The 26,150-nt window shown below is 37.1% G+C and overlaps 1 protein-coding gene across 2 annotated transcripts in view; it reads left to right on the top strand.

The window, feature by feature from the left end:
• ror2 (receptor tyrosine kinase-like orphan receptor 2) overlaps positions 1–26,150 on the top strand; it is a 100,472-nt gene that overhangs the window by 51,771 nt on the left and 22,551 nt on the right. For both annotated transcript variants that reach the window (XM_088629814.1, XM_088629813.1), the window contains exons 2-4: positions 8,424–8,501; positions 20,352–20,639; positions 22,555–22,591. In XM_088629814.1, coding sequence (XP_088485940.1) covers positions 8,424–8,501; positions 20,352–20,639; positions 22,555–22,591 — 403 coding nt within the window. The remainder of the gene's footprint in view (positions 1–8,423; positions 8,502–20,351; positions 20,640–22,554; positions 22,592–26,150) is intronic.

Below are 26,150 nucleotides of genomic sequence, written 5' to 3'. Positions count from 1 at the left end.
AAAAACCTATAGACATTCTCGTATTTGTATGCGTAAGCGAAAAAGGACAGTCATGAAAAATATTTCTAATAGTTTGTCTGTGCAGTCTTTGTATGTTAGGTTTGGTCATTATAAGCCACATTTCACTTTTACTATGATGAACATTTAGTGAATGAAGACCTGGCAAGTGTTTCCTTGAAACTTTGGTATTGGGGGGTGCTGGAACAGTGGTTGTGGGTGTGGTGCTCATACTGGGGTGTTTACACTTCTGCCCATGTTCTCTATTTGTCTAATAACCTGTTGTGCTTTAAATTTAGCTGTCCTGTTATGACTACCAGAATTCCTCGCAATAAACACAAAACCTCTAATATTACTTGGAACAAAGTTTGTCTGTGGAGAGATCTGTCATTATACCATAATTTGTGCAAAAGATCTGAAGAATTGAACATTCCTAGTGATATGTAATTATGCCTGGCTCATAAAGCAAAGCACTATAGAATTCATCAGGCCTCTAGATTTTCCAGGATATTTTTAGTTTTGCAGCAGTTTAATACGACAAAAGTAAAGAAAGGAAATGGTTCATGTAATAATTTACATGGTAAATTTAAGTGAAAAATATATTTGCAATTTGGTGTACTTCTTTCTTATTTGACAGTTACTATTTCTCAGTCATCAGAAAGATATTACAGTGTAAGATAATTCAGCATACCGAAAGAAATTGGAAAAGAGAAGGTAGTTTAACCATTTGTTAACCCTATCAATGTGGTGATATTAAAGCACATGCAGACCATTAGGATCATAGTTCGATTACAGAGATTGAAAAAACATGCAAACATGAGCAAGCTGAGATTTGATTTTGTAATGATTATCACTTGGAGATTTCAAAATCGAGGTTCTCCTGCAGATTTATCGATTGGGGGTTATTGCCTGAATTAATTTTATACAGGAGTTCCTTAATCAATTTTTGAAGTTGTTAAGCGTTACTGTTCCAGGAAGATGAAGGAATGCATCATTGTTTATTTCCTAGAAAAATCAGGCCTCTGGGAAGGTGCAGTGATTTATCAAGATTTCACCCCTCCGTGTTGATCTGCATGCTGTTACTGTTTAACAGCTTTCTCATTATGATAAAACATTTAACTCATAGTAACCTCAGATCTGGTCACTGAATGGATGTATCTTGAAATGAGCCATGTTCTCTGCACAGTGATCATGAGTTTTATAAAATGGAAAGTGCTGGATGATATGAAGTGGGTACTTGTCCTAAGTAATAATAAAAATGCAAAATGCCAGTTATTCGTTTATTATTTTTCCTGCATTAGGTTATATAGGTTTTTCACTGTATGTATTTTTAAATGGAAAGTAATTTTAACTGACTAAGGAAAGCTGGCTGTTAATTGTTGATATGTCTTACCCTTCAGGCAGATTCACTCAAGCTGACTCATAACTGCACTAGGGATATAAAACAATTGTTCAAAACCATTGTTGCATTACACAATTCTACAAATATTTAAAAAGTGTGGCATAAATTAGAATTAGTTTGCCGAGTGTTTGTCATTGGGTTGTTTGCAGTCACAAAATATTCCTTCTTGCCAAAGAACAAAACATGATTCAGTGAAGTCAAGGGGAAAAAAAGTGCAATGGTTTCCAATGGCTGTTTCCTGTACTTTTGTCCTGCATTAAATTGCATGGAAGAAAATAATATATTATTTCTTAATTTAGTGGTTCAAAAGTTACAGGAAATTGTTAAATGTTTTTTCCACTTTATTTTGATTTAATCAATCTAGAATTCTGCATAAGTGTAGGAACGTGTGTGCAGAAAAAAATGGGAACAAAACCACTGTGCACTGACATGACATACCATTGGTTTTGGAATTTTCTCTTCTTTCCCTTTTAAAATGGAACACAGGCAGGCTGGCCTAATGTAGCCGATTTCTTCTCTTACGTTCTTATAATATGGCCTAGTTTCTAGTTGTAAAGACTCACCATGGTTTATGCATTCTTGGTATTTAATGAAGTAGAATACAGAGTGGTCACTTTTCTTTAAAGAAAGTGTGTCTGCTTGTTTATAACTGTGTGATGTCCAAAATTAGATTCCGTATTGTAGTATTATGTTATGTGCACATGAAATTCTAACTTGTGTGGAAAGTTGTTAAGAGGCTAAAAGTAGAAGGAGTATTTTTCTTTAGACATGGAGAGGTGAGGTGTGGCATATGAGAGGAGGGAATGAGTGTTTGTTGCCAGAGATAATAAACTTCAGAAACTGGAGACACTGAAAAGAAAAGGCTGGACCAAGCTGGATCCTGCTGTCTAATGAGATTGGACAGATGTCTGCTGTTGCAGTGACCTGATGGCTGATAAGAGTTGGCAGTACAGATATGATAGGATTACAGAGTGATAATGAGAGCTGTTAGTAGTGTTTGCTGCCACCACTGGGAGAAAGCGCAGGTTAAGTCTGTTCATACACACCTTTAAAACAATGTTAAAATTGTGGGAGACAGGAACATTCATTTTCTTTTTATCAGAAAAAGTAAAACCCTACAAAAAGTGCTTCTTTGAGATTGGTTAACACTCTGACACAGCGAGGCTACTGGACTGAGCTACTGAAGTCGTGCCATGTTACTTGAGCTTTTTTTAAGGTTTTGTAAAATACATGTACTCTTTGAAATGACCCTTGAAAGAATTGGTGCTGGGTACCTGATTTCTTTCTGGTTTGTTTTTTTGGTGTAGCAAGAATAGGCCCTGTCACCCGCACAGTTAGAATGGATAGTAATCCAGAATCAAATGTATAAATGTTGTACAGAGGGGATTACAGACATAACATACTATATCAGACGGCTCCTGGGGAGTCAAGTCCTGTAGAGCCTTGAAAGCTTTAAATCAACTCCGAATCCGACAGGAAGCCAGGTTAGGTTTACGAACCAGTTAGGTTTACCTAATATGGCATCCAATGCCATATGGGGTTTTTTAGACACTGGTGTGAGTGCAGCAGTTTTTAAAGCTGACGCCACCAATACCATGCCAGAGCTCAGGGAGTCATTTATTATGTTAAGCACTAAGGAGCAAAGGGCAGAGAAACAGGAGTAAAATAAAAGGAATGGGGACCCAACAAACAGGAAGTAGTTTTTGGGTATGATACCAGTTCAGTAAGGCATGCAGGAGTAAGCTGTGTAAAGTGAGAAATGGGAGTCTCTACAACGGCAGGCATACAAACAGACATTCTGTAGAGGAGAGAATGCTGTGGTGGATGTTATCAAACCTCCCTTCTTGAATTTTTGTAGTATGGGTGATGTGCGGCAGCCCCCCTAAACAGATTAGGTGGCGGAGTGAAAACTGACTTCACCAGTCTGTTTGAAATGGGGGAAATTTAGGTAAACCAATTTTTACAAACCCAAAGTGGAATTTATCCAGGACATGGGGGTTAATACTCCTGCTTTGTCAAATTGTGTCATAGGAACTTGGTTGTGTCATCCAAAGGAGCATCTCCTACATCACAGTATCCCTGATCGCCATACTGGGTTATTTGTTAGGACAGTGGTTCTCAAACTGTGGTACGCCTACCGGCAGTGATACGTGGAGTGCCGCCAAGTGGTACGCCAAATGACCCTGAAACTGTGTCGTGTGTGCTGAAAAAGATTAGCGTTAAGATTAGCAGATGTTTTTCACTGCAATTAGATGAGTCTGTAGTCGATTTGGCCAATTTGCTCATTTACGTGAGATACGGGTTTGAGGGCATGTCCCATGAAGACTTTCTGTTCTGTAAACCGCTACCAACAGGAACTACAGGAGAGCACATATTTCAGCTTCTGAATGAATTTATCGAAGAGAATGGCCTCGACTGGATAAAATGCGTCTGAGTTTGTACAGACGGTGCTAGAGCAATGACAAGCCGACATAACGGTGTAGTTGCACGAATTAGATAGGTTGCTCCAGAAATTAATGTACGCATTACAACATCCACCGTGAGACCTTTGCCTTCAAGAAAATGCCTGACGATTTAATATCTGTTAGACTTGTTGTGAATTGTATCAAGGCTCGAAAAATTAATTCACATCTGCTTTGCTCAACTAAACAGGCTCACCCCTCTCACTGAAATGGTGCTTTTTTATCAGTTGTTGTTAATGTTTTTTTTCTGTAAAACACTTTGAGAAACCACCTTTAAAGGCGCTATATCAAATAAAGTTTATTATTATAATATTTATTATACAGTATGTATGTGTGAGTGTGTGTGCACGCGCGCTCATGTTGGTCATTGAGAATTTCTTGGGTTCCTATGAGATGATGACTTGTAGGTGGTACTTGAATGCTTTGGTTGGATTAGGGGTGGTACTTGGTCCAAAAAGTTTGAGAACCACTGTGTTAGGACATTCTGTTCCAAAGGGATGCAAGAGGAGAATTTGTTAGATTTGGGGCTGGGAATATAAAGTTTGAAAAGTTTGAAATGAATTTTTCCTCAGTTAGCAGTCTTGTTTTCAGGAGTATGCTTCCCTGACATTGGGCAGAGACGTATTGCTCATCCCCTACAGCTGCATTGTGAATTTCTAGCAGATAACTCATTAATGATCTGCACACATGGAGAGCATTTCTTGTTAGTTTTTTTTAATGTTCCAGTTGCAGCATTCCTTGGGTGTACTGGGAGGTATCATCAACATTTAAATAAATCAGGACTCCATTAGCTTGATGCTAGGCCAAAGGCAATTTGTAGCTCCGTATTACAGCAGTGCTTTGGTATCCTAGACAGGATGTGGTATACTAGCAGAACTATCTTCTAGTTGTGACCTGATTATTAAACAACATTTACCCTTGGCTTATGGAATGTTCAAAGGCAAGTCATTATAATGTGTTGAGGGATACCAACCACAAAGTACACTTTGTTACAGAACTGTATATCAAGCAGATGAGAAAGGCATTTAGGACTGTGCTACAGTACGTGTAAATAACATAATATGAGTGTGGGTTTAATAGGTTCGTATCACAGAAATTAAAAACAAAATGGATGAAACTTATCTATTCTGAGAGCAAGCCTTTAAAAGGAAAATATGCTTTTTCTTTGCATATGCAGGCTTAAACTCTTTTAGCATTCAAAATTATTTCTGCAATGTTGTCAAAATGTTCTCCCAGTAATATCTCTCCAGAGTAAACGTCAAGGTGATTACAAGCTGCTTACTGAAGGGCCAAGGGTCTGGTGTCTTCTAGTGGAGGATTTTGCTGTTCTTTTCATTTGCGTTCTCTTTTATGAGCCTGTGGAGCAGTGGCTCTCACTGGTTGCCAGGAGCGCCGGATGTTGCAACGGGAGAATTTTTCAGTGAAAGGCAACGATTCAGTGGTCAAAGTGCCCTACATCCTTCACAGCCAAAGTAATCAGATTAACAGCTGAAACGCGGGTCTACAGAGGCTTCTTTGTTGGACTCTCCTGAATGTCTGTAGGCTCTCGTAGGGGTCAGCAATGCTCAGTTTGAGGAAAAAGAAGCAGCAAAAATATTTAATAGGTTGTTAACTGAAAAAGTTAGTTCATTTGTGGGCTTTGTGTTCAGGTGCTCTGGGTCCATAGGCTGATATGTAATGGCAGAGGTGTTTTGTGCTTGTACTGCACGTTATGCATTAGATATGACACATCCTAAGGTACCCTTAAGTGTTAAGGCTGAAACACTAGCTGGACAACAAAGCTCATTATGCTTGTCACTCTTTTCTCTGCATTTCCTTACACAATATAGCATTTCTAAACATTCTTGTCTATCACCAATTGAAATGTCACTTGCGGTTAATCGAAAGGATAAATGTATCTGGGGACTTTTTATTAAGAAAAACGTAATGTGTCATGTCATGTGTTATAATGTTCTCTAAATGGCGTTCTTTAGATGGTCGATGTGTGACAAGATTTAGATAACAGAGGAATCTGTTTGATTTTATTAACACTGCTGCCATTATCATTTTTTTAAAGCTGACCATGGTTAAATGTTAATTACTTTAATTATCTAGTATTTAGCAAAGTAGGTCATTCATCTTGTAGCATTCTCCTGGGAAACTGAGGAACTCCACTCAAGGTCAGATTTCAAGTTGTCACATGTTTGTTTTAAGCATGTTAGGAGAGTCATAGCTGAGAGACTTTATGTAGTATTCTAGAGGGTTACAAGCAGTTCAAATAAAATATTAAATAAAGCACTGTGTAGATTCTAGTTTTTCTCTTGTTTTCCCAGTCCTAATGTATGCTAATTGTGCATTATCCCAACAAAGATAGGATACGTACACATTATTAAACAAACCCCAGTGATTAATTTGAGATTAGGCCTACACTGTTAGATGCATACAGTCAAGAAGTGTTCTTCCATAACTTATTTCCTTAAACTGGTCAGAGTCCTACTTGTCTCTTAATTGTCTTTTCCTTAACTGTGCCACCTGAATTAACTGCATTCTCAATTCATTCTAAATTAATGAGCACTGTGTAGGTACATTGATGTGTAATGCTAGAGGGTTTTGGAAAGGTTGTAGTTTTGCAGATATCTTTAATTCCCTTTAGATGCAGTTAGATTTTTACAGTACAATGTAAAAAGTGTTTAATTGTAATTGTTTAATTACAATTACATTATAGTGCTGCTTGAATTTATGCAGTGAAGTAACATGCTATATATTCTTAGGAGCTGGACATGCTAAACTAACATTTTAATATATGCAAGAAAACTTTTAATCTAGGTACATACTGTGGTGACCACAGTGAATACATTTGTACAATGAAAGTCCTCTCTGTAACAGGGTAGAAAAGGAGTACCATAACAGTTTTTATTCCAAAAAATGTACAAACTTAATGCTGGAATTAACATGATTAAATTGAGAATTCATTCAAAGAGTCCCTTTGCTTTGCTTTGCTATGTGATATGAATTTGAGGCCTTAGTTTTTGGCAGGAAGCAAAGTGATTTATTCCATGTTGTTTTGTGTCTTAATTTTTCTGTGATTTACAGTAGTTAGTAAATTATGCTGTAAAATATAATTACACTCCCAGCCATGATGAACAAATTATATCACTTACTGAAAAAAATAATTCATGGATGGTTTACATGACATTGCCCTGAAAGCTTGTTTTGTTCCTTGATTTTGAAGATCTGAATTGTCAGAGAGAGGGTGTTGATTTAGTGATGACATTATAACCTAGTTATTAATCTAATAATAATTGACCCTCTGGCACATTCCAGAGAAGATTAGGGAAGTCATACACTACATAATTACAGACTGACCCAAGAAGCTACAGCTGTAAATGTGAGGTGCTTCATAGTCACATGCATTGATTTATATATATTTTCTAAATATCTTCAATCAAACATTTTTTTGTCATACTTCTTATGAATGGGGTGAACATACATTCTGGTTAAATTTTGGTATCTAAATTATCTGGGTTATATTCGCACAGGAAAAGATTCAGCATTCTAATTATTGTTTGTTTTAAAACAGTTTTTTGCACTTAATTTACAAAAACATAATGTTTCCTGACAAGCATCTGCATTTTATCTTTGCAGTTATGTACTATTTTAAGAAAGCAATTCATTTTTAGTTTTCACTAAGTAATTAGAAGTGTTCCAAGCTGGTACACTACTTACAACACCAGTCGAATAGCCAGTATTTACAAACTGGTATTAAGATGGGAAGGTTTAGATTTCAACACTGTAATGTAAGGGTTGCTGATTTATATGTTACTACCAATTTTACTATATTATGCATTTACATATATTTGCATATTATGTAGCTGGTATATTAAAATGATTTCTTCATTCCATGAATTATGTTGCTCCTCTTGTTTTGTTCACACAGTATCTTGATTTATATAACATAATTTCCAACTGTGTCCTAAGGTCAAAATTCATCATGCTTTGGTCGCCCCTAAACCATTTTTTCTCTGCCTTTTCTGGTGTTGGTAAATGTGATTCCCATTAAATCATTTTGGTTCCCCTTCATACTGTTTTCCTTAAATTTTCACAAACCAGCTGTAACGAATTAAGAATCCAATTTGCCTTCACCTCTTTCCTCAGCAATGTTTTTGGAGTTCACTTCCTTTCCTTCATCTGTAATAGATGCTTGTATTCTAGACAGAACCAAGCTTCCTGTTCTTCTGTCAGCTGACTGCTGATGATTGCTTATTTGGGTAACCATGATGGAATCAGCTTATAGTGCATCATTAATCAGTTGAACAAAGTCTAGGAAATGGTTTTCTGCGCCAGATAAATTGCATTTGGAAGAATTTGGTGAGAACTGGTGGACCCATGGAGAGTTTCCAAATTTTCTCCGAGATAATCTCTTGGTACGCTTGGCTTCTGAAAAGTTTATTCAAACTGGATCTTTTCTACTGTGAGGTTTTGGATACCACAGCCAAGATTGGTACATACAAACACTGACCTGAAAGACGAGAACAAAAGCGGTTCAAATCAATTTAGAGTGTTTTTTTCTTTCCTTTCATCAGAAGATGCAGACTTCTCCCCCCCAGGAGAAACAATAGGACTGGCTGAAGCCCAAGGCAGAGGCGTGCCAACACCTGAAGGTAATTCAAGCCCTTTGCATTCAGTTTTATAACCAAGGTTATAAAATCAATTTAAAAATGATTGAAATTATAAAGAACTGAACCTGACAGGTAAAGTTCCTGAAATATACAACTGTTCAATGCCAGTTGGACAGGTCAGACCATGCTTTCAGTCTGGGCTACAAGTTCATGCTGTTGTTTTCCTTCACCCATATTAAGCCTTCAAAGAATTAAGGGAACAAGATGCATGCAAGAGCCAGTAAAATGCAGTCATTGACCAAAAACGCCATGCCCCCACCCCCTGCTTCCCACAAACCTGATTAAATCTTGCCCAAAGTGTTATGCTGTGGTTGGAGGAAATGCACAATGAATATTTATGAAGTTATTTTAAGCGCTGATTTACAAGATGCGCTTGTAATAATGTTTGGTTTATAGAACATTTAAAGGATTCATTTAGGGAGAAAATAATACAGATATTGCAAAAAATTAATTGTTGAAATTGGAAATTGCAGTTCAGTGTTTTTAGAAACGAAGCTTTTGCATTCATTTTCATACTCTGTGTAATGTTTGCACTTCGTAAGATATTAATAAATAAGAAAGTTTTTAAAGATAATGTGAAGATATTGTATATTGCCTTGAAGTTTTTAAAGACATTTTAAAAATAGGTTTTGAATAATATACAAACCTACTAATACTCCAGAGAATATTCTGTTTTCGTGCTTCTCACAGAGCAGGACACCACCAACGTCAGTTTCAAATAGCTGGATCTATAGTTTGAAGAACCTCCTCATCAATTGTTTTTCTTTAATATCTTCAATTTAGTAGTTTTATTTTTACAGCATTTTGGCTAAGTCTTCCTCTCAGAAGAGTGCAATTAAACTGAGACACCCATCCTATGTAAACGATGGTGTCTGTGTGACTAAGTTATTTGCAGAGATTGCAGACAGAGGAGCCAATCAGACAAGAATAAGACATTTGTTCAGATAGCTTTTTTATATGTGTTTTGTAAACAGATGTGACAAATTAACCTTTACAATGTCCACTTCCCAAACAGGCTGACAAATTAACCTTTACAATGTCCACTTCCCAAACAGCGTTCCTCTGTTGTGTTGTAACAAAGATTGACTTGAAACACATTACTGCAGCACTTTTTTGAATAAAAAGAAAGTCTGGTGCTTCTTAATCGAAGCACGTTTATTTTTTTTCTGAATGTGCAAGCTACAAGCCAAGGAGTGAAAAATACTATAAATCCAAATCCAGATGCTTTTCCTAAGAACTACCACTTCATATATCTATATCTTATTTTATTTCAGGCTCAGAGTATTTTATTGTTGTGAATTTAGAATTCTCAGTAATTTTTAGCCACTGCCCAATTGTATTTTTAACACCTTGGCTTACAGCTACGATTCCCATGGGAGAATTCATTCCTGAATGTGGAACCTTATGAGAGAGTTGACAGGGTGCATTGATATTAACTGGTGAAAATCAAGAAATGATCCAATATGTTGCACTTATGAAGGGAACAAGACCTTTGCGCTATTGAAATTTTGTTTGGAGCCAAGTCCTTTTTAACAGTAAATCAAGGTACACCAACCTAATAAACATGGACAAGTGTGGAACAGACTGGCAGAACTCATAAAACACAGACAGACCCTTCTAGCCAGACCTTAGCTCCATTGAACTTTGCAACTTTGAGTTGGAATAACAAGGGGTATCTAGGCTCTACAGGGGGAATGAGGCAGAAATGGGGCAGTAGAGGAGACACAGGCCACACACTCACAGCCCACTCAGTATTGATGGAACGGAAGTGGAAACAGTCACCAGCTTTAGGTTTTTGGGAATTCACATCTCTAAAGATTTAACCTGGACTGTGAACACTGACTCTATCATGAAGAAGGCTCAGCAGCGCCTTTATTTCTTGAGGTGCCTCAAGCGATGGGGGATGCCAATACATGTGTTGGTGAACTTCTACCGCTGCACTATCGAGAGCGTCCTCACCAACGGGATCACCGTGTGGTATGGCAACACCTCTTCGCGAGAAAGAAAGGCACTGCAGAGAATGGTCAATATGGCCCAGAAGATCATCGGCTGCGGTCTCACCGAGATTAAACAGCTCTATGAGGACCGCTGCCGTGGTAGAATTCTGGCCATCACAGAGGACAGTCGCCACCCCGGGCATGAGCTCTTCACCCCACTGCCCTCAGGCAAGAGATATAAGAGCATACGGACACTTACCACTAGATTCTTCAATAGCTTCTATCCACAAGCAGTGAGACTGGCGAACACATTTAGCCATCCCCCTCGGACCACACCTACACCATCACCATCTACCTCATTGTAATTTATTTATTGTACGTCTCCAGTCATTGTTTACACGTCTGTATTGTTTACATTCAAACTGTCTGCATGTTTAGTTGCACATTGTCTATTGTTTGTTTGTACATTGTCTTGATGCACTGTTTGCACTTTGTTTTGTTTTTTACACTTGTTTTACAATCGAGAGACTTTCTGTAAGTAAGAATTCCATTGTACCAGTACCGGTTACATATGGCAATAAAGTTCAAGTTCAAGTTAGTGTGGACCAATGGTTAGGGTTGTGTACTCATAACTGGAAAAGTCATGGGTTCACATCACAGGTGAGCTGCAGATGTCATAACCTTGACCAAGGTACTTTGCTAGAATTGTTACAATAAAATACCATAATGTGTGTGTATATATGGGTTCAAATGTACTGTAAGTGGCTTTGGATAAAAGCGCCAGCCAAATATATAATCTTAGACAGCAGGTGTACTATGCCGTGTCATGTCTGTTCAACAAAATGTCAGTGTACCTGCTGCAAAAAATATTTTTTCTTCTGATACTTTTTTCAAATTTACTAAAAAGTACAAATAGAATCTCCAAGTTCAATCTCCAGTTCTTAAAGTTTTTTGGTCAGCTCTGAAAAAAGCATACTACTCCATATTCTTATGTTACCTTCCCACATGCAGCTTTTCTAACAGAAATGTGTTGTAATTTCCTTGGTATTTTAAACAATTCAAAAATGTCACAGCGTGGTGGTAAATTCTTTTGGATAAGCCAGATTCAGACTGGCAGAGAATATTTTGTTTAAAAATAAAAATTGGTAGATATATTGAAGCATGTAGCATTTAGGCATTTTGTCTTAGCATGCTACTTAGTATGGTATTTTGCTAATCACATGGGTATAAAAAGCACTATATTCTGTTTTCAGTCAGTGTAATATTTCATCAATTTCTTTGCTTTATTAAGAAAATAAAAGCACACAAGCAGCAGCGCTTTACCCACAATTTGAATGATATAGGAATATGGTCATTTTTTTTTTTACCATATCATTTTGCAATGTGCAAAACAGTACAAGCCTTTGTGCCATTTGGAAATAATTCAGCGAATTATGTATTCATTCCAAAAGATCCCCATGCATTTTAGAGCTAGTAAGGAACAGCCTTCATCCATCGTTGATGTGCGGCATCCATGTGGGCAACTACACAGCAGATCCCGTAGAGAAGTGAAAAATTCAACTGAATTTAGGGGGAACCTTAGGAACAATTATTCAAGCCTAGAGTGGAATTTAGCCTGTACAGAGCGTTAAATTCTTGTAGGAACAAGGGATCTTAACTCATTAGTCAGTACCTGGGTTTAATCCACATGAATGGCTCCAAGGATGATAGCTTCTGTAATGCAGGTCACCAGATTTGAAAATTCTGGACCTGCTGGTCCATCTACACCGCTTGTAGCAGCAACATTTTCTTTGAGGCTTCTCACTCCAGTACTGACCAGGCCTAACACACCCAGCCTAACCTAGCTTCTGATAACTGGGGAGATCTCCGAAGTCTACAAGGTGCTTACTAAGCTGTTAAGATGTCATGCTTGAAGTGTTGAGTAATAAGATCTTATTCAACCCAACATTAAGAGTTTATGCTGCTGCAGTCAGCTCAGAGTTCATTTTGGCAGTGCCCCTCTAGACTGAGCAAGCACCATAATAGCTGATTTTAATCAGGATGCCAGAGGCATGGTTAGTCAACCAGGCCTCTTGACCAGAATCCTATTGACCATGCTCAGGACAATATCAGCCTGTCCAGACCCATCCTGGGCATCTTGCTCAAGAATGGGTCCAGGTCTCATAAGTGTGTGCTGCATCTGCATCTGGTGACAAACATGTGGTAATGATCATATGCAAATACGCAGGAACTGACTCTTTAAGTAAATTGTTCATGACGGTGGTGTGTGTGGCGCTTTTTGTTGTTTTAAGAGTCTAACTAATGAATTAAAGATTTTTTTTTCTGTTCAGCGCAATTTTCCACAAGTTAAGCGTTATATAAAAGAAATAATCCATTCTGTCCTTTAGAGTAGAAAATACAACATTCTAAAATCTTGAGCCCTGTCAAAGTTGAATCGTGCTTAGATATACAACTGAAGTCTAAAATTGGGTGATTTGCATATATACAATTAAAAGTTTTGAATTCTTACCAATTAATATGTACATTTGTTGTATATATGATTGATATGTTTATCATCTTTGCTTGGGTAGGTCTGTTTAATACAAGAGAGAGAAATTATCACAGTGAGTCACAGAAGTTATTTGTGTTGGCCGGCAGTGCCAAGATCTGCTACCAACATAAGCCAGCAGCTATATCACTTTGCAACTGACAACTGGCAGCCCGCTGAAGCTAAGCCTGGACAGGTGGTGAGCGCTCCCTACTGGTTCCATTAGCACCTCTTTCTGCAGGGGATGGGTTTCCCAGGAAGTCTCCAATCCAGGTGTGAGCCTGGCCAGTGCTCATACTCAGTACTGGATGGGAGACCTCCTGGGAAAGCTAGGGTTGCTGCTGGATTATGTGTTAGTGGGACCAGTGGGGAGCACTCATCCTACAGTCTACGTGGGTCCTCATGCCCCAGTATAGTGACGGGAACACTATACTGTAATAAAGGCGCCTTGCATCAGATGAGATGTAAAACTGAAGTCCTGACTCTCCGTGGTTATTAAAAATCCTAGGCCATTTCTCAAAAAGGGTACAGGTGTTAACCCCAGGGTCAAACTTCCTGCTGGACTTTTCCAATCATGGCCACCTAATAATCCCAATCTATGAATTGTCTTCATTACTCTGTTCTCCTCTACACTGATGGTTGACATGTGGCGAGCGTACTGACGCATCATCCAGGTGGAGGCTGCACCTTGGTGGTGATGGAGGGGAGTCTCCATTACCTGTAAAATGCTTTGAGTGGAGTGTCCAGAAAAGTGCCATATAAGTGTAAGGAATTATTATTAATTATTACTATTAACATAAGCAAATGCTATGTTGCAAAATGTAGACACTGTTTCAGAACAGGTATTTCTGAAAATATACTATTTATGTTCAGAAAGATTGATGTTACATTAGATCCTATTAGAGAGGAAATCGATTGTAGAAGTGGTAAACGATGGTTGAGATGCAACATTAAGAAGGTTACCTTTACCATAATTCACTGACCAGTGAATGACCACTGGTCACAAGCCCTGATAAAGTAAGTCTGCAATCACCCTTAAACCAGTGTTCAGGACACCTATCATCAAAAAGGTGATGATATTGGGAACATGGGTTACATTAATAAATTATAGTACTGGAAGTATTAAAGATGCCTTTTTACAACTTGTAGTTTTATCCGATATGTAGGCATGTTGCTAGCTAATTACAGTCTGAATCCTTTACTGGTTACACATTTCTTATAATAGTGCTTGCAAACTCTGAAGAATCTGTGCACGCATTTTTTCTTACAGAACCTCCAGTGATTCTCTTAAGGATTTAATGTAACACACATGCTAATGTCACCCAGAATCATTGTTGTTTAAGTTATCATGAAGTATACTTGTGTGTCACTGCTATGATGAAATACGTCTTTTCTACGGGGCAAGTTATGGGAAGAGTAAAAGAGATTTGTGGTCTTGTTCATGTCAGTCCTTAAAAGCTTGTTAACCAGATATTGAATTTTATAACTGATATTATTGATATTAACTGTGGCTGAAAAGCTGATCAACATATTTGTATTCTCCCGAATTGACTACTGCAATGCTCTGCTCCCTGGTGTATCTAAATCTACTCTGAACAAGCTGCAGTATGTCCAAAATTCAGCAGCCAGAATCCTGACCAGGTCTAGTACAAGTGTTCACATTACTCCTATCCTGGAGTCCTTGCACTGGCTTCCGGTCAAATTCCGCGTAGACTTTAAAATCCTCATGCTCACCTACAAGGCTTTACATGGCTTGGCACCTCAATACCTGTCTGAACTTTTATCGCCCTACTCCCCACCTCGCAACCTCCGCTCTTCAAATTCTGCCCTCCTTACTGTCCCCCAAGCCCGTCTACATTGTATGGGCGACAGGGCCTTCTCCTGCTATGCCCCCAAGCTCTGGAACTCTTTGCCCAAGGATATTAGAGAGTCACCTTCTCTAAACTCCTTCAAATCCAGACTCAAAACCTTCTTCTTCAGAAAAGCCTTTACTTAACTGGTTCCATTCTTCACCCCTCTGCTCTTCTTAATACCATCTTCCACGGTCTCCTCTATTTTTATTGTTGTATTGTTGTAATTACAATTGTGTCCTGTCTTGTGAAATTTTCTTATTTATTGTTGTAGTCTTCTTATTTATTGTTATTGTCATCCTGTAAAGCGCTTTGAGAAGCCACCTTTAAAGGCGCTATATAAAATAAAGTTTATTATTATTATTATTATTATTATTATTATTGTTAACGGCAAAACTTCCAAGAAGTAAATGAGGAGTAAAACGTCTTTTTTTCCCATCTTCAAAAGGCTCCTAATTATGATCCAGATACGTGAACAACTAAATTTAGGTCATGGATGTTTTGGCCGGCTTTACATTTTCTAAATTACTGCAGGTTTTGCTCAGCACCAGTGAACATTACAGAGCCTTGAAAAGAAACAAGTGTTATGCTTTTCAGTTAAGATAAGAACCCACAGTAATTTTCTGCCTCTACTCAGATGTAGTTTTTTTTCTCAGAGCTAATGTCTGTTTTGTTCTCTTGTCAGCAAGTGAATATACTGTATTTGATCCACTGATCCAACTTTTGGTACACTTTGAACCTCATTATTTTTAATATTAAATATTAAAATACTACGTAATACTAGTTATGCATTTGAAGTAATACAGTAGTTGTAATTCAAATGTAAAGCATTCCAGTTGTTTAAACTTACTATTTTAAGAGGATGGTAATGTTTAATGCAAACAAGTCACTTCTTAAAAATACTGCTCTGTGAGCTGGCAGTAGTTTTTTACATTCTGTTCAAAAAATGTTTCTCCCATTACATCACTTTTCTTTTGCAAAAAAGAGTATAATATCAATATTAAAACCTTAAGATATATTTAAGAAAGTAAAAACAAAAAGAAAATATGCAAGATACAAAACCAATAAAAATGTTAGGCACTCCTTGTTCTCCTGACAATGTTAATATATCATTAAAATACATCCCCTGTGTTTACATGTTTTAAACCGTATGTATCTGAAATATTTATGATACTGTCTTGATTTGGACACGCTTGTGGACAAGCAGAATACATTACTGACTATGAGGTTTAATATACATGTGTATTTATTTTACACAGCGTTCTTCAGATGCTCAATTTGATTAAAATATTGTCTTTATGGCCAGCCTCTGAAAACCTGCTATCTGAAAAGTAATGGGCTTCTTAGCTTCTTCAGCTTGAGGTTTTAGACTGATTCACTTATGACTGGTTGTAAGACCAGTCATAAGACCAGTGGTGAATGATTCCTGAATTCCTGCCACACCACAAGAAGTGAACCACTGACATGGAAATGATCATTTAGTTTGGGGGTTTCTATCTGTATGAAAAGTGATATCATTATTCATGTGGCAAGACAGATGGATTCAAAAAAATGTACAAACTAAATTATGCAGATGTTTCTTTTTCATGTATTTTTCAATTTTTATTTTTATTTTCCTTTTCTTTGTAAAAACAGATGAACAGGTTTCTTTAAACTTGTTTTAGGATAGATACTGTGGAGTGCTTAAAACACAGAAGTAGATAATAGAATCATCATTATCTTGAATATTAATGCATTCAACCTGTGATCTATGAAATATTAATTACTCAATCCAAATATACTTAGAAAACATTAAGAAGCTCAGTTGTAATCTTAACTTAGAGCACTACAGTGTTTCATTCCTTCTGGGCTAAAACATGTTAAGAACTTGGGGCATAAAATATTTATTTTTAAAACTTGCAGTCCTGTACTGGAGAACTCTACCTCTGTGCTGTGGAAAGCGTTATTCCTTGGCTAATTTAGCACCACCTTTGGTGTCCTGGCTCAATCCCACTATGGGCTAGCACAGTGTGGAGTACCGAAAGTTTCCCCTATTTCCTTTCTCAATTCTATTCCTGAGCAGCTGTACAGGGGGGCTGATGTTCTGCAATGGCTGCTGTGAGTCACCCAGTTCTGGGGTGGATGAAGTAGATATATCCTGTCTGATATGTAAAACTCTTCGGGCTGAAAAATACTGTATAGATGCAAGGAATGATTGTTGATTATATAATTGTCAATAGTAATTTAGTACAGGGCTGCTTTGGCATGGTCTTCCTAAAAATAAACATGCTGCCTTTTTTTCTGAAATAATTCTCATAAATGGATCAGGGCCATTAGCAATAGTCTGTTTAGTTATGTAACATAGCAGCTGTTTTTTGTTTTATTTAACAAAAGTTTAAAATTTGCACAATGCTGCACATTTAAAAAATATTGTCTGCTCAAAGTGTTGTGTACTATATTTATGGTATAATTGTCAAGGTATTTTTGTTAAGATGTAATGACTTAGAATGACTATTGCACAACCAATAGTCAGAAAGCCTTAGTAGGCCCAAATGGAACCTGGCTACTGCCCAAGATATTTCACGTTTTATAGCCACACCCTTTTTTCTTGCTGCTTATACATGGAACAGGTAATTGCAGTTTCAAACAATTACTTGTATTTGTGGTTTCTTTTAATTTTGCTTTCCTTTGCAATAGTGATTGTAATGTCTGTAACTGCTTGTCTCCATTTAAAATACAGGAGAGATTAACTCAAATGCAAGCAAAAGACAGTGGTATCTATTCTGTGCTAAAAGACACCATTGTAGACCAGCTCAGTAATGTATTTCTGTCTTATGGAGGCTTGAATCTCCATAGACTGAGAAGGTTTATGTCAAGAACCATTATTTTAGTGCCACCATTATGGAGGATATCTTAATTGTCTGGTGTTGCATCGACATACTTTGAAAAACAATTTAAGCTTTATTTTACTGTTTTTTTAATGCAAACTGCAAACTTTGCATAAAACATTCACACACCTGAAGAAGGCTCCACAGCCAAAACTTTGTGTCTTTTCTTGTGTTTTCAACATGGAATAAACCTTTACCTGTTACTTAGCATTACAGTTTGTCTTCATTTTATGAGAAATTTCATTAATTTAATATCAAGAAAAGGCAGCTTTGTGGCAATGGAAGGACAGATAATTTATATTTACAGAATATACTCACCTGTATTCTGGACCTTTCCACATACATCTTTGTACGTCTTTAACTGAGCATAATAGCCTGATGCAGTGATATGGAGGTGGGCTGTGTTATGCAGCTGTGATCTCATCTCCGTATGAAGTTGTGCTTTACCACCGACGACAGATTCTGAATTTCTTGTGAGAACCTGCTTCAGTCTGAGATGATTCTTCTTTTTTTGGCACAAAGGCTGCATTTTTCGTTTTATTTTCCTTTGAGATAAGAATCTGTTAAAGCTTGATGCTTCACTGTCGCACAACGGTGTGTCTTCACATACAACAAAGGGAACATTTTTACAACCTCTTAATGTTTGTACTTTGTAATAGTTTTTTCCCCCTTATCAGTGTGTATTTTCAAACACTTAAATCCATCTTCAATAACTGCTTTATCCTTAGAGGGTGGCCTAAACCATTTTAGAATTTAATTTGAAATGGTTTGCCAATTTGACTGTTTTGCATCAGTGGTACTCCTGGGTGTGCTAGCATTTCCTGGAAGTTACTCATAATTTAGAATAATTTCTAAAGTCCGTCTTGAATAATTTCGGAGGTGAATTTATTGAAGTTCTCTACTGATAGGCCAGACACTTGCCAGGAAAGACTGTATATTGGCATCTACATGTCTTTTTTTCTAGGCTGAGAGCAGACTTTCAGGCAAGAAAGCTAGACATTACACTCAGTGCCTTCCAGTGTTAGTCCCAGCGATCTCACCCGTTCTTCTTGCTAGAATAAAAAATCTAGCAAGACAAAATTTGAGTAGGAAAATGGCTATTAAATCATGATAAGATGTTTATAAACCTCTAGTAGTATGAAGCATTTAACGACATTGGGTTTTGCAAGAGAGAAGACAAATGATACTAAGATGTAGACACTGGAGCCTGCCAAGTTTGGGAAACTATTACAAAATAATAGAAGGCAATTCTGTCCATTTGGCCTGCTCTTAATACTAATGATTCTTTGCTTTTATATAACTCTTTTTATCCCTATTATTGCATTGTAAAAACAAATTAAACAAGCTCTACCTTTGTAAACCCATCCTCACTAATTGTGTTGGCATGTACTGTAAATACGCCTCTAGTTTTCTGGTTACTACGGTCATGATATAAGTATGTACTTACCTGACTGTGCTTTCTCTCTCTTGTTGTGGATGTGTGCTAAATTTTAAATAGCTCCAGTCACTGAATACAGCATCTTTCTCTTGTGTCTGTTTAAAACTTCTAGTTAATGGTCGCTGAAAGTAAAGAGAATTATAAATTAATATCACTTATTTCTTTGAATGTGACTGGAAAACTACAATGGGGTGCATTCATTTATTGAAATGCTATTCCCACCTCTACTTAAATCTCTGTTAGGAAATTATGAGAATGATCTTTTGTAAACTTTAAATGTAAATGTTATTATATTTTTCCTTGTTGAACACCTGCCTACAACATACATATTCAGCTTATTCTCTAAGAGCACCCCTTTACATCCTTAGATCCTTTGAGGAATTCTTCATATAGAGTTTTGCTGTTGCGCTGCTAGAAGACTTTTTGTATTAATTTTATCCTCCTTGGCAATATTCTTTCTGTCTCTATTTTATCTTTTTTGGCTTGTGCTGGTGAGTCAGTATTAGTCTTTTTATGCATTGGGTCTTGTTCTCTTTTGTTTGAATAGCAGTGGGAGGAAAATATTTATTGCTGCCAGCAACATCTATTTTCTCCAAATACGTGGTTGACATAAAGCAGTGTCTGCGTTTTTATGTGTGTAAAACATTTTTTCTTCATTTGCAGTTGATAGGTAGGTTTGGAGTAGGAACATCAGTGCTACCAATTCAAATCTGTTACAAAGTACAATAGAATGAACAGCCTCCGTGTGTTCTGAAACTCAATCAGTGCCAAAATAAACATCTTTGTACAAAGTATTTTATGTTCTCTTTTAATGGGTCATAAGGTTGTCTCTTGCAGGAAGATGCTTGTTATATTGAAGAGTCAGAATTACTTAATCCATATGCTCATGATCATACTGGCCTGCATTACCAATTATATATTGGATGAGCTTATGCTATCCAACATGAGGTCATCTGGTGGCACAAAAGGCATTGCCCAGTCAATTTTAGTTTATTTTCTAGAGAAAATAAACCACATCTGGATTAAAAAGTGCTATTATAAGTCTCCATGAACAGGAAAGCAATTTGAGCTAATTTGGCTCAAAAAGGGCTTTCATCAGCTGCTGCCAGGGAGCCAAAAGCAATCTGGAAACCAGTGAGCACAGGGGAAAAAAGTGCTTTTAAGGACTGCATTCATGTTCATTTTTAACCTTTGACCCCTTCTTGCTTTTCAGGTCACTACCTTTACTTCTTGGAACCAGTGAACAATATAACCATAGTTCAGGGTCACACCGCTATACTGCATTGCAAAGTAGCAGGAAATCCAACGCCGAGCATCAAATGGCTGAAGAATGATGCTCCAGTGGTCCAGGAGCAGGGGCGGATATCAATCAGGAAAACTGAAACTGGATCCAGATTGCGCATCCAGGATTTGGACACCACAGACACAGGCTACTACCAGTGTGTGGCGTCTAACAACCTGAAGGTAATATCTGCCACTGGAGTCCTGTACGTCAGATTAGGTAAGATGTAATAATTTTCTTTATCTCTAGCAGCCCTTGTCAGTGGAATGGGCTGTTCAGGCTTTCAGGCTGAATTTCTGAAAAAACATTGCCTCAGGGGCATTCACACCTTTTCTGGCATGTACTAGCCCTGGAATTCGTTAGTTTAATTACCATGCACTGCCATGCACAGCCTTGCTACCCAACCTTGTGCAGGAAGTGGCTCAAAATATTGTGCCTACTTAATGTCAAGTTGAGTTACTCCACTGATACATTCCCTATTTTGTGTGCAGTATAATTCTCCAATAATACTTTGGTTTTGAGCCATTTTTTTCATTAGGGAAGATGGTTTCCTCTGGAGAGTCTTCGATATCTCTTTATTGTATGGAAATAATGGTGGACCTGTCCAATTACAATAATGAAATTTGACTTTAACAAATCACTTACACTTTGTGAAACGCGGTTTGACATCTATAATTAACAACATCTAGCTACATAACGGAATCAGATGTGATTTTCATTCTTTATCTTCGTTTACTTCATTATCTTCCAGCCTTTTACTTTCCTACTCTTCTCTAGTCTTCCACAGCCGCAAATGAGTTAACATCATTTTCATTTTTGTTTAAAAATGATGTAGTTTGCCTTTAATAGGTTATGGTCTTGTCGCATTTTTTATCAGGTTTCCCATGAAACATTCTGCAAAAATTAGTCTTCTTTGACATAAGGCTTAAGATTTAAGTAAGTGTCTGAAGGTTGATGCTTCAGATACGCTGGGAAAGTATCAAATTGAGTTTCCTGAACACTACATTTATGTGTCAAGCATTTAAAAAAGACAAAATTGAATCATCAGGTTGAAATATAAATCATGAGCTGTGTTCATAATTAGGTTTGCTCTCAACACGGATATTTTTTTCCCTATTAAGCTGTTATCCCTGTAGAGAAAAAGAAGAATCCCAGCATTCACCACTGCACTGTTAAATTTGTTTTTCTAGAAAAGTGACCTAGCTCTCATTAGAGCACTTTCTTCTGCCAACTGTCTTTCTTTGAATAATCACGTCCTTAAAAACCCAAGTGGTAGGCATTATCTTAATATTTTTGCTCTGTAAAAAGAGCTGGTGCTCATATAGTCCAGTTTGTCTCAAATTTAATGTTTGAGTCGCAGTGTTATAAATTGTTAAATGTAAATTGTAGATGTTTTGAACATTATAAAGCATTACTTATGGATGTGTAATGCAGATTTGTACACACAAAGGGCCTGGCAAAAAGTTTTATTTGTATACATTGACTTCAAATACCCAACTGCATTTTATGAGCAATAGGCACAGTTAGGACACTCACATGGCTGGAGTTTCATAGGTATGAAAGTAAGCCACTATCCCTCTAGGCCACATACTGTAGCAGCTTAAAAAGCCAAACCTAAAACAAACTGCTGTGGGACTTTTTGTATGCAAGTGGATGAAGTTCTTCTCTATTCTGTAATTAGGTTAAAACCCAAAATGTAATTTCTTCACACATTGAAGAACACTAGCTTCTGAATGTTTCAGATTGGAATAAAATATTCCATAATAAAAAGTAATTTTAGAATGAGTCACATTGTACATAAAATGTGAATAAGCACTCAACAAAACAGCCCTGAAACCTGATGTGTGCCTTTCCTTTAGATGACAGTAAGAGGATATGGTTTCAAGTTTGTTTTGAAAAGTTGGCATGTTTATTCTAATCCTTTGTTTTGCTTACTCTCAAATGGATAGAGCCTGGTGTGTTTCTGACAAAAGATACATGTGATGTTTGTAGTTTCGGAAATATCTGCATTATTATGTACTGGAAAACTGAAATCTTAAACCACCTACTTTTTTTAAGGAATCTGGGCTCTGAAAGTCTGAATCCTTTGGGTCATTTCCTTCATTAACACACCTGTGTCCTTCTGCTTTTACAGGGCAGTCACCGACGCCTGGCTCTAACTACAATGACCAGTAAGTTTCTTATCTTGCAGCTGTAGAATACCAACAGCTGTAGTCCTCTACATCAGCTTCTTCACTTTATACATATACAGCCTTATCATTCCATCTAACTCTGTTTCTCTTTGCTTTTTATGTAATAAAAGATAAATTAGCCAGAATTTAAATATTCACATAATAATTAATGTGGATATTGCCTCAAAACCCAATGGAATTTAGGCAGAGGGTAGTCTGGAATAAGGCCACATTGTCACAATGCATGACTGGAAAAATGTCTGATACAGATGGGGTTGAGGAACCCTAAAACTGTGAATCTGCAAGCTTTGGTTTAGTTTCAACTTTGCTGCATCTTAAATATAAGCCAGTCAACAGTCACTATAAGTTGCTTACCAGGAATAAACTGCTTTCTGATGATGGAAGGGAGATCTTCCATTTTAATTTCAGGGAATCTGTGTCTTTGCAATCTTAACTGTTGAAGATCTTCATATCACCATTCCTGCCATAACATAGGTGATACGGTGTGTTAAAACTTGTAAAACGTAATGAAATCTAAATAACTTTAAAATAATGCTATATTGCCCACAAAAGCAGCATTTGAATGTAAACCAGCTCTAAAACCACAAGTACATTTTTTTCATGAAGACACCAGTATCTCTTTAGCTCTATACATCTGCAGTTTCATACTCGTGGCAAATTGCATTTTCATGCCAAGTATGTAAACAAATATATATATTTCCAAAGATATCAGCTATATTGGGAGATGTCAATTCTTTAAAGTTACATTCCTTGTGCTATTCTTGTACTGTATTCCTTTCACATAACTGTGACAGTCTTGCCAATGAAAGGAAGGCAGATCTGATGCTGATTAATGCACTACCTGAGGAGTTTACAGTTCCAAGTCTTTAAATGTCAATGCTCTGAAGAGTTGTCTTCATCGGTTTCTCTTTTCACTGTGGCGTCTCGGCATTATACAGACATTTCCATTGCCTCTGAGGCTCACCTGCTGCCAAAGAGCACTTGTTGCTTTTGGCTGGAGCTCTGTGTGACAAAGCTGGCAGAGAATAGGAAGGTGGACATACAGTACCTCATGCCTTTGCAGATTTAACTGGTGCCTTTTAAGGACTTTTTATGCAACAAAAGACCTCATTCTTTTTTAGCTTTACTTCTACTCAGTATCTTAGAAGACAAAGAAAACGGTCTGGCTTGGCTCTAATTGTGCCTTTATATGTAAACATTAATAGTATAAAGGGTGAGAATATAATAAAAGAAGCTTTTAAATTTCCAATCAGTGTAAAAAGGGTAATTCTGCACATTGATAAAAAAGACTTCTCCTGGGAAGAAAAAAAAGCAGATAAGCAGTCCTTTTACTCTGCTTATTGATCCAAGGTTCAAGTTTATTCCAGTGTTGACTTTACAAATATTTTTAAAATCTCACTTACATTGCAAAGAGGATACAATTTCTGCTCAGTTCAGCAGCTGGAATGCGGGCTGGAAACTAGCTATTGAACAATGTTACACGAGTCCTTGCTTGACTACATTGCCTATAAATCAGATAGTTCTGTTATTTTCGAGATTCATTTCTTAAAGTCTAATTTGTGAGGTGCTTCATTTTAATACCTTGAATCATACATAAAAGTGGCTTTGTGTTTTTTGGCACCTGTTAAGTTCAGTTGTCATGGTCCAGGCATCCTCTCCCCATTTCAGTACACAGGGCCCATCTCAATAAAAATGATTGCCTGTACCCAGGAGTATCTTTTAACTAAGTCACAAGATATCAGAAGGTATGTTGTTAATTATAAGAGTGTACCTTCAGATAGCAGTGAATATTTTAGCTGTGCTGACATTGCATGTGCCTTAGAGCCAAAAGATCTTGGTTTGATTCCAACACAAAAGAAAAACCTGACATTTCTGTTTCTATTGCTCTTTCTTAAAGAGTCCCTGAGTGAAAATGGTTATACAGCTGAACATACTTGGATGGACAATAAAAGAAATTAGATATTGGACCTTAATTATATCACTTGTGGAGGAAAATAAAATTTGGTAAGGCTCTGTAGAGCCTGAAGAAAGCCCTCAATAGATTCCATTCACATGTAAATGAGAACTCTCCTGTGTTCATTCCCAGCCTGGGTAAAGAGTGGACAGTCCACCGTTGTTCATGGGATCTCCTGGGTTGTTACGGTAGCTTTAGGTTTCTTTAGTAGCAGGTCACAGCCGGACTAGGCCACTTTAACAAACAGCCTGTCATAAATACCAGACCGCAAGAATTCTTTTGTATCTCTGTTAACCTTTGTGAATCGGAGCCCTCCAGTTTTCCTGGTTGGCTTTTCTCCCTCCTCCAGTGTTTGTCTTGGAAAGCCAAAGCTGCCCATGAAAGGGAAAAGATGAGTGCTTAGGTGTTTAAACAGGCAGTCAGACCAAAAAGATTTACTGTAGCATATGTTAGAAAGCACAAGGCACAAGAAGAATTCTATATTAAACATGTCACAGGGTTTGTCAGATTACTTCATTTATTTTTATTTTGGAATTGTGAATTCCTCATGCCAAGATTCTTTCTAAAAAATATTGTTAAGTCATTAAATAAGACATGTTTGCATTGAAGCATGGAGGTCCTCATTTCTAAAATTATCAATCATAATTTAATTAAACAAAGTATTACAATAAATATGCTGCAATGTTGCACATTACAGTTTCCGGTTCAGCCAGTGTTTTGGATGGTTCAAGTGTTTTGAATGGTTGATTAAAACCCATATGTTAAATGATTGTAATTCTGTAGTCCTCTTTCATTAATTACTGCCGTTATTCAGGAAGAAGTGGTGAAATGTTTTTCACTGGAAATGATTCCCACCTGAGAGCGGAATCTCATTAATTTTGTTTAGCTCAGAAATCTGTCTCTGATACAAACTAACACCCTATGTATATTTTTATAGTTATCCTTAGGGGATTTTAGCTTACATCTCATAAATAATAAAACGATAATAAAACGCACCCATCCATTCTCTCTAACTTCGCAAATGTTAGACTGTATTACAAGGTTGCAGTTAACACTGTAAAACAATTCATTTCTAGCACATCATTACATTGTGATGCACAACACTTGGTTGTTTTTTCCAGACATGCGTCTTGGCCTGAATCCATTGAGGTTTGTTGCATTGCTGTCTTTGTGAGCTGACATTCTAAATTATGGCAAACAAGATGTTTTTCTTCTTGGCTCTATGTCTAGGCTTTTATGAACCTTTTAAACAATTAGTCTGCCTTCCTTTGAAGATGTTTTAATTGGTCTCTCAGACTTCAGCAGTTATTCCTGATCTTACCTCTTTCCTTGTACTTGTGAAAACATTATCTTAGTGAGAATATCTTGTTAGCACTGCCTTTTCATTGTGCTTAGTTCTGGCTTGTGCCTTCTTTCACTTATTTTCTGTAATTGTGTATTTTAAAATGAATTGAAAAATTCCTTTCGTTTCTGCTTGTGCAAACATCATAATTGCAGAAATGCTTTTGTCCTTCAGTTGTATGTAATTCTGCAATGTAATTTTATGTTTCAAATGATAATATAATCTACCACAACGAGATTTAT

Source organism: Lepisosteus platostomus, chromosome 4, assembly GCF_059453375.1.
Source record: "Lepisosteus platostomus isolate fLepPlt1 chromosome 4, fLepPlt1.hap1, whole genome shotgun sequence".
In the NCBI taxonomy this organism is placed as follows: domain Eukaryota; kingdom Metazoa; phylum Chordata; class Actinopteri; order Semionotiformes; family Lepisosteidae; genus Lepisosteus; species Lepisosteus platostomus.
Note: the sequence above shows the minus strand (reverse complement) of the source record. Positions and strands in the feature narration are given on the sequence as shown.